Genomic DNA, 16,694 nt, shown 5'->3' on the forward strand with positions numbered 1-16,694 from the left:
TACAGAGTACTATATACTTCATCCGTCCCATAATTACAGGCAAATAGCTCTAAAAAGTACGGTTTTTAAAGAGGATGAAAAAGTAGAGGAATATTGTATGGAAAAGCTAAAAAGTGAAGAATGTTGATAAAAAGTACTCCCTCCGTCCCTAAATTACATTCCTCCTTTCTATTTTTGGTATTCCAAAATTACATCCCCCCTTCTATTTTTGGTAAGTTTTTTTTAGTAAATCAACTCTTTTTTTTCTGTTTTATATTTAATGCTTTCTCACTCATCCTTACCTAATCTCACTCATAATCCTTGTGTCAAATTACAATGAATATGATTGGTTAAAAATTTTTAATTAGGAGCATGTGATTGGTCCTTTTTTTTTTGCAAAGGATTGATGACATGTCATGAGTAATAACTAATCTATCTTTGTACTTCCCATTGCATTATCTAATTATTGTTATTTGTCTTATTCTTTCCTCCTTAATTCTCGTGTAAATTTCCAAAGAGGAATGTAATTTAGGGACGGAGAGAGTAGAGAATATTATATGGAAAAGTTAAAAAGTAATAATGATTTTTTTAGTTATGTGTGTATTTTGTATGAAAAAGTGAAAAAGTAGGTAATGATTTTTTAGGTATGTGTGTAATTTGTATGGAAAAGGTAAAAAGTAAGTAATAATTGGGTGTTATTTTTAGTAATAGGAGGAACATTTTGGGACACCCATAATAGTATATTTGCCTGTAATTATGAGACGGAGGAAATACTTTGTAATTTTTTTAATTAGACCAAACTCAAGTTCGAACTATATGCCTCTATATAGCATCGCTCACGTTTTCTTTCAATTTTCAAAGTATAAATTGCATATGTTTCAGTGCACAAACTGTCTTATTTATTATAAACCATAATTTAAGGAGAAAGCATATTAATAAAGAAAATAAGAAACCTTTACGTTTATGCCATCTGCTCATCTCTCCGCAAAATTCAAAGCATTGTTACATGAAAATCTGGATTATAATTTGAAGGAATTAAAAAACTTCTGTAATTTGAATGTCCACACATATTGAGGGCTAAATGTTTAACTATAAATGTAGTAGCTTTATTATTATGTTGTCGTTTGAAAATATTTACATAGTACTTCGTATTTTGGTTTAAGTGTTTTTGTTAAATTCGTAGTTTTAAAGTAATACTCCATAATTTTTTAATAATTTTTACACTATAGCTAGTAGCAATTAATGTTGGCAAAGCCTTGATTTATTATTATTATTTTTTTTTTTTATTTTTTTTTTTTTTTTTTTGAGGTATAAATGTAATTTGTGCTCTTGAACTATATAAATCTAACAAGAGGAATATAAACATTAAACAATTAACAAAAGGTTCATTATCATTTGATGTCATTTTAGTAATTTTTATGTTGAGTTTCAAAGAGGTATATTTTATTTTACGGAGTAGTGTTTTAGGGAAGAATGTCGGAGTTTTCATTGTCAATTATATGAGAGTCTACACTGCACGATGACCTATCTTATAATCTCATCTACTATCCCTTAAAAAAAACTTTTTAAAATATATTTAATTTTTTATTACTCCATTATTTATCTATCTCTTCTTTTGTATTCAAGAAATACAAAAACAAATGGTATGGACTTAGGGCCTGTTCTCATTTTTTGAAGATAAAGGATGCATAGATTAATTAAAAGTTACATTACAAGAAGTTTCAGCTGGTACATCACCAGCATCAGTAGAAACCGAAAGTTCAGTACAATTAGATAAGTCTCTTACAAAAGCTTCGCTACAAATTATAGGCATATGATCCAAAATACAAATCTGATTCAAGTCCTGGAGGTGGCATCTTGCATCCTTAGCTAAGACATCTGCAACTGCATTTGATTCTCTTGGTTCAAAGCGCATATCCAGATGGAGCTCCATTTGTAGGGCCCTGCACTTAGAGATTAAAGAAGGAGCATTAAGAATTGGATCAGCTGAAGTTACTTCCTCAATAGCCCTTTTAGCATCAGAGCATAAAATAGAGCTCGTCCATCCCTTCTCTCGAATGAGATTCATAGCCATTTCAATAGCTTTAAGTTCAACATCATAACTAAAGGCTAAGAATCCCCTCCAAACCAGACCAATGACCCACTGCCCAGAACTGTCTCTGCACACTACATCACAGCCTGCTTCCTTTTTGTGGTCTAAGAAAGATGCATCACAGTTAATTTTAATAGAATTTGGGGGAGGAGAGGACCAGCGAACGGACATGGGCTTTAGACTTTCAGAGTTTGACTTAGAAAAGTAATACTCCGAATCAGCCAAATACACTGGTGGACTGATGATGGGAGAGAGATGTTGATTTTGGAGAAAGACCAAGCATTACGCCTTAGCCAGAGGTGCCACAAAGCAAAACAGAATAGGACATTCCAAGGGATGTCCCACATAGACATGATGTCGATGCTGAGGTTCTTAGATAGCCAATCTTCCCAGCTAGTAGAGGAGGGGATAGGAGATGGGCAAGGTACACGATTCCAGAACTCTACAACTCTAGTACAATGAATGAAGATATGGTCACGAGATTCTTCTTGGGTGGGACAAAAGATACAATGAGGAGAAATGTGGCTCAATCTAGAGTGGAGATTTTTCTTGTTGGGTAGGCGGTTCCAAGCTGCAAGCCATAGGAAGTGTTTTATTTTTGGGAGAGTGTGAGAGTTCCAAATCAAATTCCAATTGAAGCAAGGAGGGTTAGCAGGATTTGTCAGCAGAAATTTCTTTGCCTTGCTGGAATTAAATTTATTCTTGTAAGACCAGGAAGAATAGTGGGTGTCGGGTTTATCAGAAAGAACGGTTGAATGGATGACTCCAAACAAGAACTCATCGATTTTAAACGAAAGAAGCAGTTCAAGCTGCAACTTGGTAGCTGAGAGAATGTCAGAGAAGTTGAGGGAGATAGCATTTTGGTGGATTGGTCCAATGAGACACTCTCTTAAGGACTTGTGAGTTAGCCATCTGTCCTCCTAAATATTAATTGATTCACCATTCCCCACCTCCCACACAAGGCTATTCTGGAAGATATGCCAAACTTTACCCAATCCCTGCCAAATGTAAGATCCCTTAGTGAAGGGGGTAGGGGATCTCTTGTCAATGTAAATTTCTCTAATTAGCTGGCAGCCCAACCCCTGCTGTTATACACAGCCCAACAAAATTTTGTGAGGGAGATTAAATTGAGATCCTGATGTTTTACAAACCCAAGCCCTCCCTGATCTTTGGTCATACAAACTTTTTCCCAAGAAATCCAAGTGATTTTCCTGGATTCTTGGCTACTCCCCCAAAGAAAGTTAGAGCAAATGGAATCAAGTTTTTGGCATATGCATTTAGGAATGAACAAAGATTGCATGAAATATCTAGGGATTGATTGAAAGGTGGATTGAATTAGGATGCTCCTCCCTGCTTTAGTAAGAGTTTTACTCTTCTAGGAGGCTAGCTTTGCTCCAACCTTATCTAAGAGGAACTGTAGAGATCTTTTGGATGGTTTTTTCGAAGAAAGAGGAAAGCCAAGGTACTTCCCCAAATCAGAAGTGGCGATGATGTTGAGTTCCTGCTCGAACTCATCCATCATTGAATGGAGGGTGTTAGGGGAAAAAAGGATGGAACTTTTCTGGTCATTCATCTTTTGCTCGGACATACCGAAAAAATCATGAAGTGTTTTTGAAAGAGATTGGAGTGTCTTCCGGTCTGTTTGACCAAACAATAAAACATCATCCGCGAAGAGAAGGTGGGATATAGCAGTTTTCCCTCCTCTAAATCGAAAAGGAGTCCAATTTTTTCCCTCATATTCTCTATGTATCATTGTAGAGAGGTACTCCATACAAATGATAAATAAATAGGGGGAGAGGGGATCTCCCTGCCGAAGGCCTCGAGAAGGGGTAAAGCTTTTTGAGAGGTGGCCATTAATGAGGATGGAAGAGGAGACAGAGGAAACACAACTCATGATGAGATCAATAGAGTCAAGGGAGAAGTTAAAGAAGTGAAGGCAATGGCGGATGAAAGGCCATTCGAGTCTATCGTAAGCCTTTTCGAGGTCAATTTTTAGAGCAAAGAAACCCTTCCTACTCTTCTTTTTTTTACTCATGGAATGGATGATTTCCGATGCAATTATGAAGTTTACATCGGTACCACGACCCGGGAGGAAACTGTTTTGGTTCGGAGAGATGAAAGAATTGAGATGGGGTCTAATACGGTTGACCAGAATTTTAGAAACAAATTTATAACAAGAGTTAACAAGGCTAATTGGACGGAAGCTTGTAATTCTTGTTGGGTTTTGGATTTTGGGAATTAAACAGATTACTGTTTTATTCAAGGAAGAGAGAATTTGTTTAGAATGGAAAATAGAGGAGATGAGATTGAAGCATTCAGAGTTGACCACCTCCCAATATTTTTGGAAAAACAAGGCATGGAAACCATCTTCACCGGGAGCTTTTAGAGGACCCACCGAGAAGACAGCTTCCCGGAGTTCAGAGAGGGAGGGGTTTGAAGCACAACTGATCTGTTCTGAAGATGGGTGAAGGGGTGGCAAGTTAAGAGGCTCTGAAGTGAAAAAGGGATGAGAAGTGGGCTAGGATATGATCATGGATTTGATTGGGCTTAGATAGCCACTCACCAACATTGTTTTTTAAGGAAACAATTTTGTTTTTCTTTTTCCGGATTGTGGATGATAGATGAAAGAAATGAGTATTCCTGTCACCATTGATTAACCAATCCGTTCTGGCCCTAGCAGCCCAATACATCTCCTCTTGTTCATGTAGGAGATGGAGCTCCTCGTTCAATGATCTTTCCAAGTCAAAGAGAAACCCATTAGATGGATATGCCAGAAAGGCTTGTTGGGCCCCTTCAATCCTCGAATTTAAAATTTTTATTTTTTTTTGAACCGATCCAAAATGGCTGGAGGCCCAACTAGAGATTGACTTGGCTAGATCATCCAACTTGGAAGGTAAACTGGTTCGGATCGCAATCCACTCAGATGAGATAAACGGGTCGAACTCCGGGTCCGAAATCCACATTGGTTCAAAACGAAAAGGTTTTTTACCCGTAATTTGGATCCGTTTATCTAGGTGTAATAAGAGTGGGTTGTGATCCGAGGAAATTCTCGGCAAATTTTAGGCCACCGCCTCTTGAAAAGTCTGAATCCACAAAGGGCTGGCCCAAAATCTGTCGAGGCGTTCGAAAATTGGCGAATCGCTTGTTGAACCAAGTGTACTTATGGCCTATATAGCCTAAGTCCACCAGGTTGCAAGCAGCCATAGTTTCTTTATAAGCTTGCATTTGATTTAAAGGATGTGGGTTACCACCCCATTTTTCGTGGGAAAAACATATATCATTAAAGTCCCCACAAACTAGCCATGGGAGAGAAATATTTGGCGCTAATTTTTTGAGATCATCCCACATTTCAAGTCTATCTTTAAAACAATTACTAGCATAAATTGAAGATAGAAAGAAAGGAGGTTTATTGTTCACCTGAACAACCGCGTGAATGAAGCGGCGGTCTTTGGTGACAGTGGTGATGGAATTGACTCCGCTGTTCCACAGGATGAGAATACCCCCGGAGAGTCCCACCGGATCAACCACCTCGAAGGAATTGAAGGGGAGGTTCTCAATTATCTCCTTCACTCCCGATTTTTTGACTTTTGTTTCGGTAAGAACCACAATTTCCGGGTCATGATCCTTCATTAACTGCCGGAAGTTTCTTTTGAATCCCCGGCGAGCAATGCCCCTAGCGTTCCAAAGCAGAATTGACAAGGCCTGTTCTCATTGACTGAACTCAGCTGAACTGAACTGAACTGAACTTATTAATTAGTGATTTTTAACTACGGATTAGTGATCTTTGATTATTAATTATTATACATATGTGTATATACAAATATACATATTAAAATATTTAAGAAAAATATACTATTATTATTTATTATTTATTGATTATTATTATTATTATTTATTGATTATTATTATTGTTGTTATTATTATTATTATTATTATTATTATTATTTATTGATTATTATTATTTAATTATTATTATTATTATTATTATTATTATTATTATTATTATTATTATTATTATTATTATTATTATTATTATTATTATTATTATTATTATTATTATTATTATTATTATTATTATTATTATTATTATTATTATTATTATTATTATTATTATTATTATTATTATTATTATTATTATCGTTGTAATAAGAGCTTAAAAGAATGAAATTTGGCTTTATATCATTTGCAATATCATTACACATGAGCTGAACTGAATTTCAACGTATGAGAACAGGCCCTCAAGGCCCTGTTCTCTTCACCTTAAAAAAATAATATTAAGTAAAAATAATTTCAGTTCAGTAAAAATAAGTTCAGTTCAGTAAAATTAATTTCAGTTCAGTAAAAATAAGTTCAGTTCAGTAAAATTCAGTTTTCTTAAAGAAGAATTATAATAGAAAATCAGTAAAAATAATTTCAGTTCAGTAAAAATAATTTCAGTTCAGCCAAATTAAGGTGAATCAAATAGGGCCTTAATAAATGAAATGTTAAAGTTAGTACTTTTGTCCCTATTTTTTTTTTTTTTGCACAACAAGGCCATTGGCAACTTTAACCAAATATTCCTATAATCTATAAGAGATGTGGGATCTTATTGGATTCGTCTAGAATCTTATTCAATTCTCATAATTGTAAACTATATTAAAAATCTAATTTTCATAATTTTTACGATTATAAAATAAAGCTTTTTACTTTGTACGAGTACATATTAACACATGTCTCGAAGACCGTATTAAGTCAAATACGAAGGCAACTGGGAGTTGTCCCTGTAAATAGTGTGACCTGAGTCACAAAAACACGAGGTTTACTGTTTTCCTCAGATGAAACCCAAGTGCAAGGCAAATGTACATTTGATGAGTCAGCGTTTTGAAGTGCATGTCTTTTTCCAACCTTCTCATGTACCCTGGAGGCTGGAGTATTGAACATTGATTATGAAAAACAGGGTTCAGAAGAGAATTATTTAGAAGTCTAAAAATTAATTTTAAAAAGATATAGTATAATACTTACAAGTCTAAAAAGTATTACTAACCAAGTAAAGCACAATTGTAAAACAATGGAGCATTAATAATGTAACTTATTACATAGTATAATACAGTAGTCACAACATACAGGCATACGGCAGCATATCTGAAATATATAGCGAAAACTTTACCGAAGCAGAAAGCTGGAGAAAGGTAAAAGAATACAGGTGAATCAAAATTTCATTGGTTAAGCTTGATAAATTCGTCGTTGCCACTTAAAACAGGAGACAACTTTGAACTTGAGCAGCAATATGATCTACTAAGCTACATTGCTGCAATATGTACAAGATTAACAAAATTTTAACTGATGTTTGTAAAAATTGTGACATATATTTAGAAAGGATCGCCGCTGTCTTTTGTTCAATGTGCCTGTTCTGCAGATTGAAAATGAGACCAATATTCCTTCACAAGCTGGGCAAATAATGAGTCTTCCTTCTTCATTAACTTTATAGGGTCGTCATATTCAACCAATTTTCCTGCAACAACATAACATCACATTCTATAATTAGAATTCATTCAGTTTTTAAGGACTTACCTTCATTATGTTGATCTAGAGTATCATTCAGAGTTATGCAACTCTTGCATCTTGTTGATTAGAAATGACCACGAAAATATTGGAAATGTTAAAAAGAAAATAACCATCACTAATGGCAAGGACTTTTGTGCAATCCATCACAGTTGGTATCCTGTGAGCTACTGTGATCACAGTACAGTCTGCAAATTCTGTTCGTATTGTTCTTTGAAGAATCGTGTCGGTTGCATTATCTATTGATGCAGTTGCTTCATCAAGCACCAATACCCTGCTTCTTCTCAGTAAAGCACGTCCTAGACAAAATAGTTGTCGCTGACCCATGCTCCAATTTGATCCATCCTCCACAACTGACATCAAAATGTTTTAGTATAAATGCATAATAGTTGACTAGCTCATTTTGGTATATATCATAGAATCATTCCCTCCATCCTCCAAAAAAAAGGACAATAACCAAGTTTATAGTACTGAAAAAGTGTTACCTGCGGAATCTAGGCCCTGTTCTTTATCTTGGACGACCTCTTTGAGTTGACATTTCCCTAGAACCTTTAGAAGAAGGGAAAAAAAAAATACAGTAGTAAAGGAGTGCATCAGAAGTTGTCATGCATTGCAAAAAATATTGCACGACATAAATTAGATTACATAAGATAGGTGAAGTATACCTCCCAGAGCTCTTCATCATTATGCTGACACAAGGGATCCAAATTGAATCTTACAGTTCCATTAAAGAGTGTAGGATCTTGTGGAATAATCCCAAAATGTGACCGTAGATCATGAAGTCCTATTGAACAAATGTCGATACCATCCACTATTATCTTCCCAGCCACTGGTTCCACCAACCGAAACAAAGCCCCTATTAGAGTAGTCTTTCCACTGCCAGTCCTACCCACAATACCAATTTTGTCTCCCCCTTCAAAGGTGCAACTTATGCCTTTAAGAACCAGTGGTGTATCTGGTCTATATCTTATCTACAAGCAATCAATGTCTCTTAGTGAAAAATTCTATATAGTATCTGTCTAAAATAAATCCCAGTGCACTAAAAGTTACCTGTAGATTGCATATCTCCACTTTACCAGCTGATGGCCAGTTTTCTGGAGGGCGGCTGTCTTCAATGACTTCTGGAGCTTCACTGGGGATATGCATGTATTGATCAAGCCTCTCCACACAAATGATATAGTTGGCTAATGTGCATTGATTTTGGATCGAATTAACCAGAGACATATTCAAAGAAAGGCCATATGATAGAGCCATTCCAATAAACCCTGCATTATTTATAATTTTAGAATGGAATATTTTACAGCAAGAAAAATCTATCTTCGTCCCCTATATCTACTTCAAAACAATATACAAGTACTTCGTAAGAGATAATACCACACACCAGAGCTAAAAGTTCCCGTTGGAAGCAAAACCATGGACAAAGCTGCGGCTGCTAGAACAGTAGCACTGAGGGTCTCAAGCCTCTGAATCAGCCATTCACTAGCTGTAAAGTTGTGGAAGAATGGACTTGCATTTATATCGATTATATCAAGACTCTTGGCAAAGAACCGGTCTTCCTCCTCAAAAGCTCTAATAGTTATGGCTCCAGCTATAGATTCAGCTAAATGGTTGGCAACCAAAGACTTTGTTGTGCCATTCATTCTCATCAACTCTTTCGCTGTCGCAAAATAGTATTTCTGTTGACATGTAAAGCTCATTAGGCATAAGGGAATTTTTTTTTTTTAAGAAAAACTGGCAACTTGTAAATTTGCCAATGATTATATTGTTTAAGCGGAGGTGGAGGTGGATGAAAAGCTCTATATGAGTCCAAGCCATGTCAAACATGTTAGCAAATTAGGCAAAAAAAAATTAAAGTATAATACAATTATAAATACTTTTAAAATTTATAAAGTTGGTACTTGGTAGAACATATTTACATATGTAATTGGTATAACATATCAAGTTTGTTGAATGTTCAAAACCTAAATTCTAATCTTTTGTAATATAATTCAAATATCTAATTCTGAATTGTTCTTGCAAAATTTTAAGCAGAACCTTTGGCTATATGATGGACTGCATACACTAGCTGTCTCATTAAAATGTAAAATTAGTGTTTTGACAATCACTACTTCATCGAAATTCAAAATGTATTCTATGGACTTTCTTGGTTCATTAGATGACTCAACACATAAGCTTTTTGAGGTGAAATTTAATTTGAGGTATTATACACTAATTTGTTTACCTGCAACCGGATTGCCAAATAAATCACTGGTATGGAGACAAACAAAACTTGCCAAGTAATAACTGCCAGCACTCCTAGATTAGCATATGCATTTATAGTAGCCCCTATCGAAAAGAGAAGGCTGAAAGCAACATCAAGATCAACTATGCCCAAATCAGAAGAGACCTGCAAGGGTGAAAAGAAGGAAAAAATATACATTAACATTAGTACACCCCTGTATAAATAAGAGTTATGAAGCTAATGACAACTCTATGCTCACCCGACTTAGTATCCTTCCAAGAGGTGTTGAATCATAAAAAGACATAGGAGCATGGAAGAGAGAGCTCAGTAGCTGAGAAAATAAGGATTTAGATGCAGCCAAGCCCATTGCAACAACAGCAAGAGATCTGAAGAGTAAAAACAATGTCGAGGATGCTCCGATGATAAGGTAAACCACAATCAACTTAAATGTGCTGACTTGAGGATTATCAACACTAGAGGCCATCCAAGTGTTTTGAAGTATCTGGCCTGTGATAAAGGTGAGGTGGCAAATAACAGCTATAGAAAGGTAAATGTAGCCTTTGTTCTGATTTAGGTAGGTAAAGTATGGCTTAAGACCAGTGTCGCCCTCTTCTCTTTCTTCTCGCTTAATTAACTGATCCCCTTCTGATGCTTCATATTGCTTCTTAACAATGGTTCTCTTGATCTCCTTTGCTGGATTATTGTGTTCTCCAGATGATCCAGCCTCAGGTAGTTTTTCAGTTCCAGCAGTCTCTTTGTGTGCATTTACAAGGTCCAAAAATTCTTGACTTGAAGCTAACAACTCATGGTAAGAGCCTGATTGAAGAATTTCCCCATCTGACATCAGCTGCAATTAAGGAAAGTATTTACCAAGAATAATTAAGTTTTCATGGAATGACATAGTGAAACAAACTTTAAGGACCAAAGACCACGATAACCCTTTGTAAGTCCTCAAAGTAAAACAAGGACTCATGATACAAGGGAGAATTATTATGCCTAGTATTAGTAAACTCCAAAATTGGACATTTTGAAGTATGGGTCAAACCATTCATTTATATGACAGTCATAAAAAAAATGTTAGCTATGTAACATCAAAAAAATTAATAGCTCCGAAGTACAATGCATACAGATGACTGGCACCATTTGAATAATGTCTTCAACAATCAACATTATCTACCTGACAAGGTTACTATCCTTAGCAGAGTAAGGGGGACATAATGTATAAACTCATATCTAAGTGAAAATAAAGTAGTAGTTTCTAGTTGATAAATGATCTGCAATGCCACGAGCCCACGACCATCTGCTACTTACTATGTACGATGCAAAGATAGTCTAGCAAGATTAGAATATAGTTTGTATGGTCAATAATTGATAGGTTTCTTTCACTCCATCTTATTCAAATAGGAAAGGTAAACAAAATATCAGGGTAGCCTTCTCTGAAGACATTAACTCTTTGACTCCATAAATATAACAGAGAGTAGGTCAGAGACTAATGTCTTCTTGAGCCTTGAGCTCTGTAATTAAGATAGCAGTGTTTGAATTAACAATAACAATATGCATAGGCATATCAAGAAGAATGATAAAACTACTTGAACCTTTTTAACAAAATCTATGTCGATTGTGAAAGATGAAGGCTGCAAGAACACTAGGAAAAGTGATGGCTAACTCACCAAACAACAATGAAATGCAGGTAGAAAATCAACTTGATGTGTCACTAGTAAGACAGTCTTTGCAGAAAGAGCTTCCATAATATATTCCTGCGACAATTTCAAATATCAAATGTTACTAAATTGTGAATGTAAAAATATAGAAATGCACAGATAGGATCAAAGAGTTACACTGAAGAGGCTAGTTGCAGTATGTGCATCAACAGCACTGAACGGATCATCTAAAAGATATATGTCAGCATCTTGGTATAATGCACGGGCAAGTTGTATTCGTTGCTTCTGACCACCACTTAGATTAACTCCTCTTTCCCCTATTTCTGTCAGATCACCGTAAGGAAGAAGGTCAAGATCCTTCATCAATGAACACCTGCGAAGTGTTTCTTGATACCTTAGCTCATCCATAGAAGACCCAAAAAGAATATTTTCACGTATTGTCCCTGTTTGAATCCAAGCTGTCTGGGAAACATAAGCAATCTTACCATAAACTGCAACCTGTGTGAAAAACTATATTATTAACAGCCTCTGAATTTAGATAACCCCAAACTACTATAATGAGAGACATCAACAATTTTATTATGTAACATTACTGCAGCCTTCTAAATATAGGACCTTTTAAATATGCAAGCTTTAACAATACACAACAATATAAGAAATATGAGAAATGTTTAAGGAGGCTTACAGTTCCCTCTATATACGGTACTTCTCCAAGAATTGCTGCCAGTAATGTTGATTTTCCTGAGCCAACTTCTCCACATATTGCAACCTTTTCACCAGGCCGAACAGCTAAATTTATGTTCCTTAGTGTTGGTTTTGATGAATTTTTTTCCCAGGAAAGATTTGCGGACCTCAACTTGATGGCATGATCTAAGTTTCCCATGTCGCTCTTCTTTTTGACATTCTGAGTCAGAAGCTCTGGTTCCAAAAGAAACTCCACGATACGTGTAAATGCAACCCTTGCTTGAATCACCACACTTATGACATCAGGGATAGATCTGATAGGTTCTTGCACTAGACGCAGTGTTGCAACAAAAGTGAAAACATTGCTAGCATGCAAAGGAATTTTGAGAACATAACAAGCCCCAAATGTAGCAGCAGAGACCAAAACGGGAGATGACCAAAATAAGAAACCATTGTATGACCTACGCAACTGTACTGCTGATAACCACTTAACTTCCACTTTCCTCAAGCACTCAATTACATTCTTGAAGTGCGTCTCCCATGCATACAGTTTAAGCACCTTCATATTCACAAGAGCTTCAGAGTAAGCCTTCAGCCTAGCATCCTGTGCAACCATAAGCTTACTTTGGAATTTATGTTGTAATTTTGCAAGGGGGGTGTTGCAAAGAACAGTTAAAATTATTACGGCAAGTGCTGCAAGTGTTGCAAGTCCCACAGAATGCACCAAAATAAATAATGCAATGCAAAGCTGAAGGCTTGTAGTCCAAGTCTGGTGAGCCCAGAAAGGAAACTCGCCAATCCTATAGGCATCAACAGTGACATAATTCATTATCTCACCAGCAGAGTGTCTCATCCTGGCAGCATTTGATAATAATAGCTGCTTCTTGTAAATTGCGGCAGTAAGCAAAGACCTCACTTTCAGGCCAATTAATCTGCTTTTGAAGTACCATTGTCTCTGTGACAGAGATTCCAAGGTCTTTGAAAAGAAGAGAGCAAGGGCCAAAAGATAGCCTTCATGTTTGAAAGCCTCTTTTCCCTCTGCAACCTCAATGAAAGCATTCAGCAGAAGAGGTCCAGCTGACAGGGTAAGTATCTTCAAAACAGCAAAGAACCCAGAAAGAAGTATATCATTCCAATGGCATGCCACAATAGTCCACAAAATTGAGGAATGTGAAGAGGGTTTATCCTGTTTCTGTTTATTCAACTGGTTTATGTACTGCAAGTAACAAAATTCAGCTCTATCTACATCCCGTAATTTGGGGATATCCTCGTCTTGAAGAGTCTTCAACTTACCCAATTTCATCAAAGGATTCAACCACCAGAATGTTAATCTACCAAACAACCCAGCTTCAGCAAATGGAGAGACTTGGACTGCTGAATCAAATTTACAGCTGCCATTAGCCTCACCATTAAGAGGAGTGTAAAGGGTACCTCCATTACTCTCTCCATCTTCTTCATTTATGTACCCCTTGTAAGTACATAATAACAGTAAAGTTGCTCCTAGGAAAGACAGTATATCCAAGGCTACTTTAACTGTTGTTTCATTGTTAACTATGGCAGCAAAAAGAGCTAAGAAGCAAATAATCCCAGCAGAGAGAAATGCTAAAATGGACAAGATTCGCAATGGGGCTCTTGGGAAGTACTCTCCTCTAAGACTTGCTGTTAATCCCACCAACACCCACGTAAACCCTTGGAAAAAATACAAGGCCCACCAATGAATCGGTAAAGTAGAATGACCATTTCCCAACTTCTCCACCAGAATCCAAGTACCTAAACCTATGTAAAGTAGTCCCAAACAGCCATTAAAAACAGCTGATGCTATCTGCAAGTTTGAGAAGCGTTTATAACGAGCTGATAGCTCGATTCTCTTGGAGGAAATTTTACAAATCACACTAACTAAGAGCACTGCCAGTAGCAGTATGTCAAGGCAAATGATTAAAGCATGATTGACACATGAAGAAGGATGGGTCACAAACACAAATGGCACTCGAGTGCAAGGCTCTATATCGATAATTGAACAATTAGATTGCCCACAATATGAATTCCACAGACCCTCCATCAATATTATGTAGTCTTTCTTCCTCTATAGAGCCTCTGAATTAACCTACAAATATAATATCATCAATTAAAATTCCTTATCTAACCAGCCTAGAATTCTTCAATAGTGCAAAGAAAACTTAAAACTCAAACCAAAAAACTATTCTCTGGTACGACATACAAACAAAATCCAAATCAAGTACATCTCAAATAAAACAACACATGGTTTAGAATATGAGAGCATGGTTGTCTTCATTAATATATGAATACCTCGTACATAGTTTAAAATAAAAGAACATTCATTTCGTAACAATAAAGCTAAAGTACAATGAAATAACATGCACGTATAATCAAAATAACATTAACCAGTGCACATTGTGCTCGGGTCTAATATAAAACAATTGACGAGAAGAAAATAATATTTAAAATTAAAAGATATATAATTCAAAATACAAGACCATATTTGATCTTCATCGATAAATGAATATCTGAATATCTCGTATATAGTTCAAAATAAAAGAACATATCGTAATTGATAACAAAGCTAATGAAAGAACATGTATGTACAATGAAAAGAACATTAACTAGGAGCGTTACGCACATTGTGTTCCCGAGTGCATTATCTCACAATTGACAAAACACATTAAAAGGGTAAGAAAGTAATAGTACTAACAGCAAGTCAATGAAGGCCAAATTATCTAATTTCTGTTGGCACCAATGTCTTTATCTCCTGCAAGAAAAATTCAGCACTGTCAGCACTTTTTATAGGTTTTTAAATAAAACAATTGGGTATCTTAGAAAATAATTTCAATGAAAAAACAGGGAAAAACCCAGAAACCCTGAATCCAAATTAGACAAACTTACATTAAGAAGGAAACCCATATGAAAGATGGCATCTTGATGACAAAAACCCAGATTTTGATGAATTTGTTACAGAAACAAGATTTTTATTGCAGCAAATTACAATTAAGTAAATGATTGCTGCAATAATAGCGAGAAAATAATGGGAGAATAGAGTCAACATGATTTGGTATTAATACTATATATAGCACTACTTCAGTGACTGTTGTTGCACACAAACTGTTTGATGAAATGGCTAAGTGGGAGAAGCGTGATCCAATTGAATTTTGGGACGAATAATTTGTTGGCGTAATGCGGTGTAATACAAGTATGACAAATATATATAGCGTCACGGCTCACGTACCTTTTTGGAACATTTTTGCCTTTCTATTTGGATGTATTCAATGAAAAAATCATCAAGCATGTCAACATTCATCGACTTGAATCACTTGATTGAATAAGAGAAGTTGAGAATTTGATCTAGGCTTTAATCTTGATCTTGTTATTTAAAGATCATACAAGAGTCAATAATTGTCCATAAAATTTGTTGTTTTAATGGTATTTATTTATTTATTTATTTGTTGTATCAAAGTGTCTAGTGTAACTAGAGTTAAGTATTTATTTTATTGAACTTTGTATAGGTGAATTTGATTCTACTAGTTAGATTATATTATACACTTTGAGAGTGGAAGAAGGATAAAGGGATATCTTTCATTAAAGTGACCTAAATAATAAGAATTAAATCCTGAGAATATGACTAATTGACTATACGTCTATACTCGTATCATACCAAGCCAATAACCTTGTGCTCATATTACCCACAACTCACAAGGTCAAATCCTCCAACCTAGGGGTGCTAATCGAGCAAGTCGATTACGAGTAAAGGGTTGCTCGACTCTTGCTCATTAATTTTTGAGTCGAGCCGAGACGATCCCGAGTTGCTCGTTTAAAGGTTTAAATCTCTTAAATTTCACATATATGTTGATGATATTTTGTTCTCTTTATATAAATTTTTCCTACTTAAAGCCCGTGCAATGCACGGTTTTTCATATATAAATCTCAAGAAAATATATTTTTGTATAGATTCTATGTTTTTTTTTAATTATTTGATTTATTTTACTATCTAATAATTTCAGACAAAAAAACACATAATATTTTAATTAAAGTGTTATTGCCTATTACAAAAGTTTTTTTTTTTAAATGTAATTTTTAACGCGACTTTATTTATTGTTGTTTTGTATTTTATTGTGGTTGTTAATTATATAACAATTGGATTTAAAAATATGATTAAATTGTAAATATGATATCTTTCAAAAAAAAAAATTGTAAATGTAATATTTTATCGGTTACATATTAGGATAAAATATTTAATTTGAAAAGATATTTTTTATTTTTAAATAATTTAAAATAAATCATTATTTGTTGTTTTTTAAAAGATAAAAATATTATAAAAAAATAATTAAAAACATGTATACTATTTATCTTCTATTTTGATAGAATCACCAACTTCGTTCACACCCATATCTCTTCCATCTAATCAAAATGGATAAATAAAACATGTTAGCAAAAATAAATTTATATAAAATTAATTCTTTTTGTTAATTCTAATTAATATTATAAACAAATCAATATATATATT

The 16,694-nt window shown here is 35.0% G+C and overlaps 2 protein-coding genes across 2 annotated transcripts; both read right to left on the minus strand.

Moving 5' to 3' along the window:
- Positions 1 to 2,247: 2,247 nt before the first annotated feature.
- Positions 2,248 to 3,824, minus strand: LOC145631339 (uncharacterized). Its single transcript, XM_081683413.1, has 4 exons — positions 3,471 to 3,824; positions 3,223 to 3,294; positions 3,012 to 3,069; positions 2,248 to 2,894 (listed from the first exon to the last, which is right to left on the minus strand). Exons 1-4 carry the CDS (start codon positions 3,822 to 3,824, stop codon positions 2,248 to 2,250), a joined length of 1,131 nt encoding a protein of 376 aa, XP_081539539.1.
- A 3,406-nt stretch (positions 3,825 to 7,230) lies between these two features.
- Positions 7,231 to 15,430, minus strand: LOC145631582 (ABC transporter C family member 10-like). Its single transcript, XM_081683692.1, has 12 exons — positions 14,889 to 15,430; positions 12,180 to 14,282; positions 11,672 to 11,992; positions 11,504 to 11,590; positions 10,093 to 10,680; positions 9,834 to 9,998; positions 8,994 to 9,288; positions 8,663 to 8,877; positions 8,278 to 8,583; positions 8,098 to 8,161; positions 7,726 to 7,965; positions 7,231 to 7,562 (listed from the first exon to the last, which is right to left on the minus strand). The coding sequence occupies exons 2-12, from the start codon at positions 14,235 to 14,237 to the stop codon at positions 7,447 to 7,449; spliced, it is 4,455 nt and encodes a 1,484-aa protein (XP_081539818.1). The 5' UTR covers positions 14,238 to 14,282; positions 14,889 to 15,430; the 3' UTR covers positions 7,231 to 7,446.
- Between the last annotated feature and the right edge of the window lie 1,264 nt (positions 15,431 to 16,694).

This window comes from Chenopodium album, chromosome 5 (assembly GCF_948465745.1).
Source record: "Chenopodium album chromosome 5, dcCheAlbu1.1, whole genome shotgun sequence".
Lineage (NCBI taxonomy): Eukaryota > Viridiplantae > Streptophyta > Magnoliopsida > Caryophyllales > Amaranthaceae > Chenopodium > Chenopodium album.

Coding starts and splice junctions, on each gene's coding strand:
- LOC145631339 (XM_081683413.1), bottom strand. CDS start 3,824: ATGATACATAGAGAATATGAGGGAAAAAATTGGACTCCTTTTCGATTT. Junction 3,070..3,222: donor AAAGATCAGGGAGGGCTTGG/GTTTGTAAAACA, acceptor TACATTTGGCAG/GGATTGGGTAAAGTTTGGCA. Junction 2,895..3,011: donor TGTGTGGGAGGTGGGGAATG/GTGAATCAATTA, acceptor ACATTCTCTCAG/CTACCAAGTTGCAGCTTGAA.
- LOC145631582 (XM_081683692.1), bottom strand. CDS start 14,237: ATGGAGGGTCTGTGGAATTCATATTGTGGGCAATCTAATTGTTCAATT. Junction 10,681..11,503: donor CTGCATTTCATTGTTGTTTG/GTGAGTTAGCCA, acceptor CCTTAATTGCAG/CTGATGTCAGATGGGGAAAT. Junction 8,162..8,277: donor ATGATGAAGAGCTCTGGGAG/GTATACTTCACC, acceptor CTTCTTCTAAAG/GTTCTAGGGAAATGTCAACT.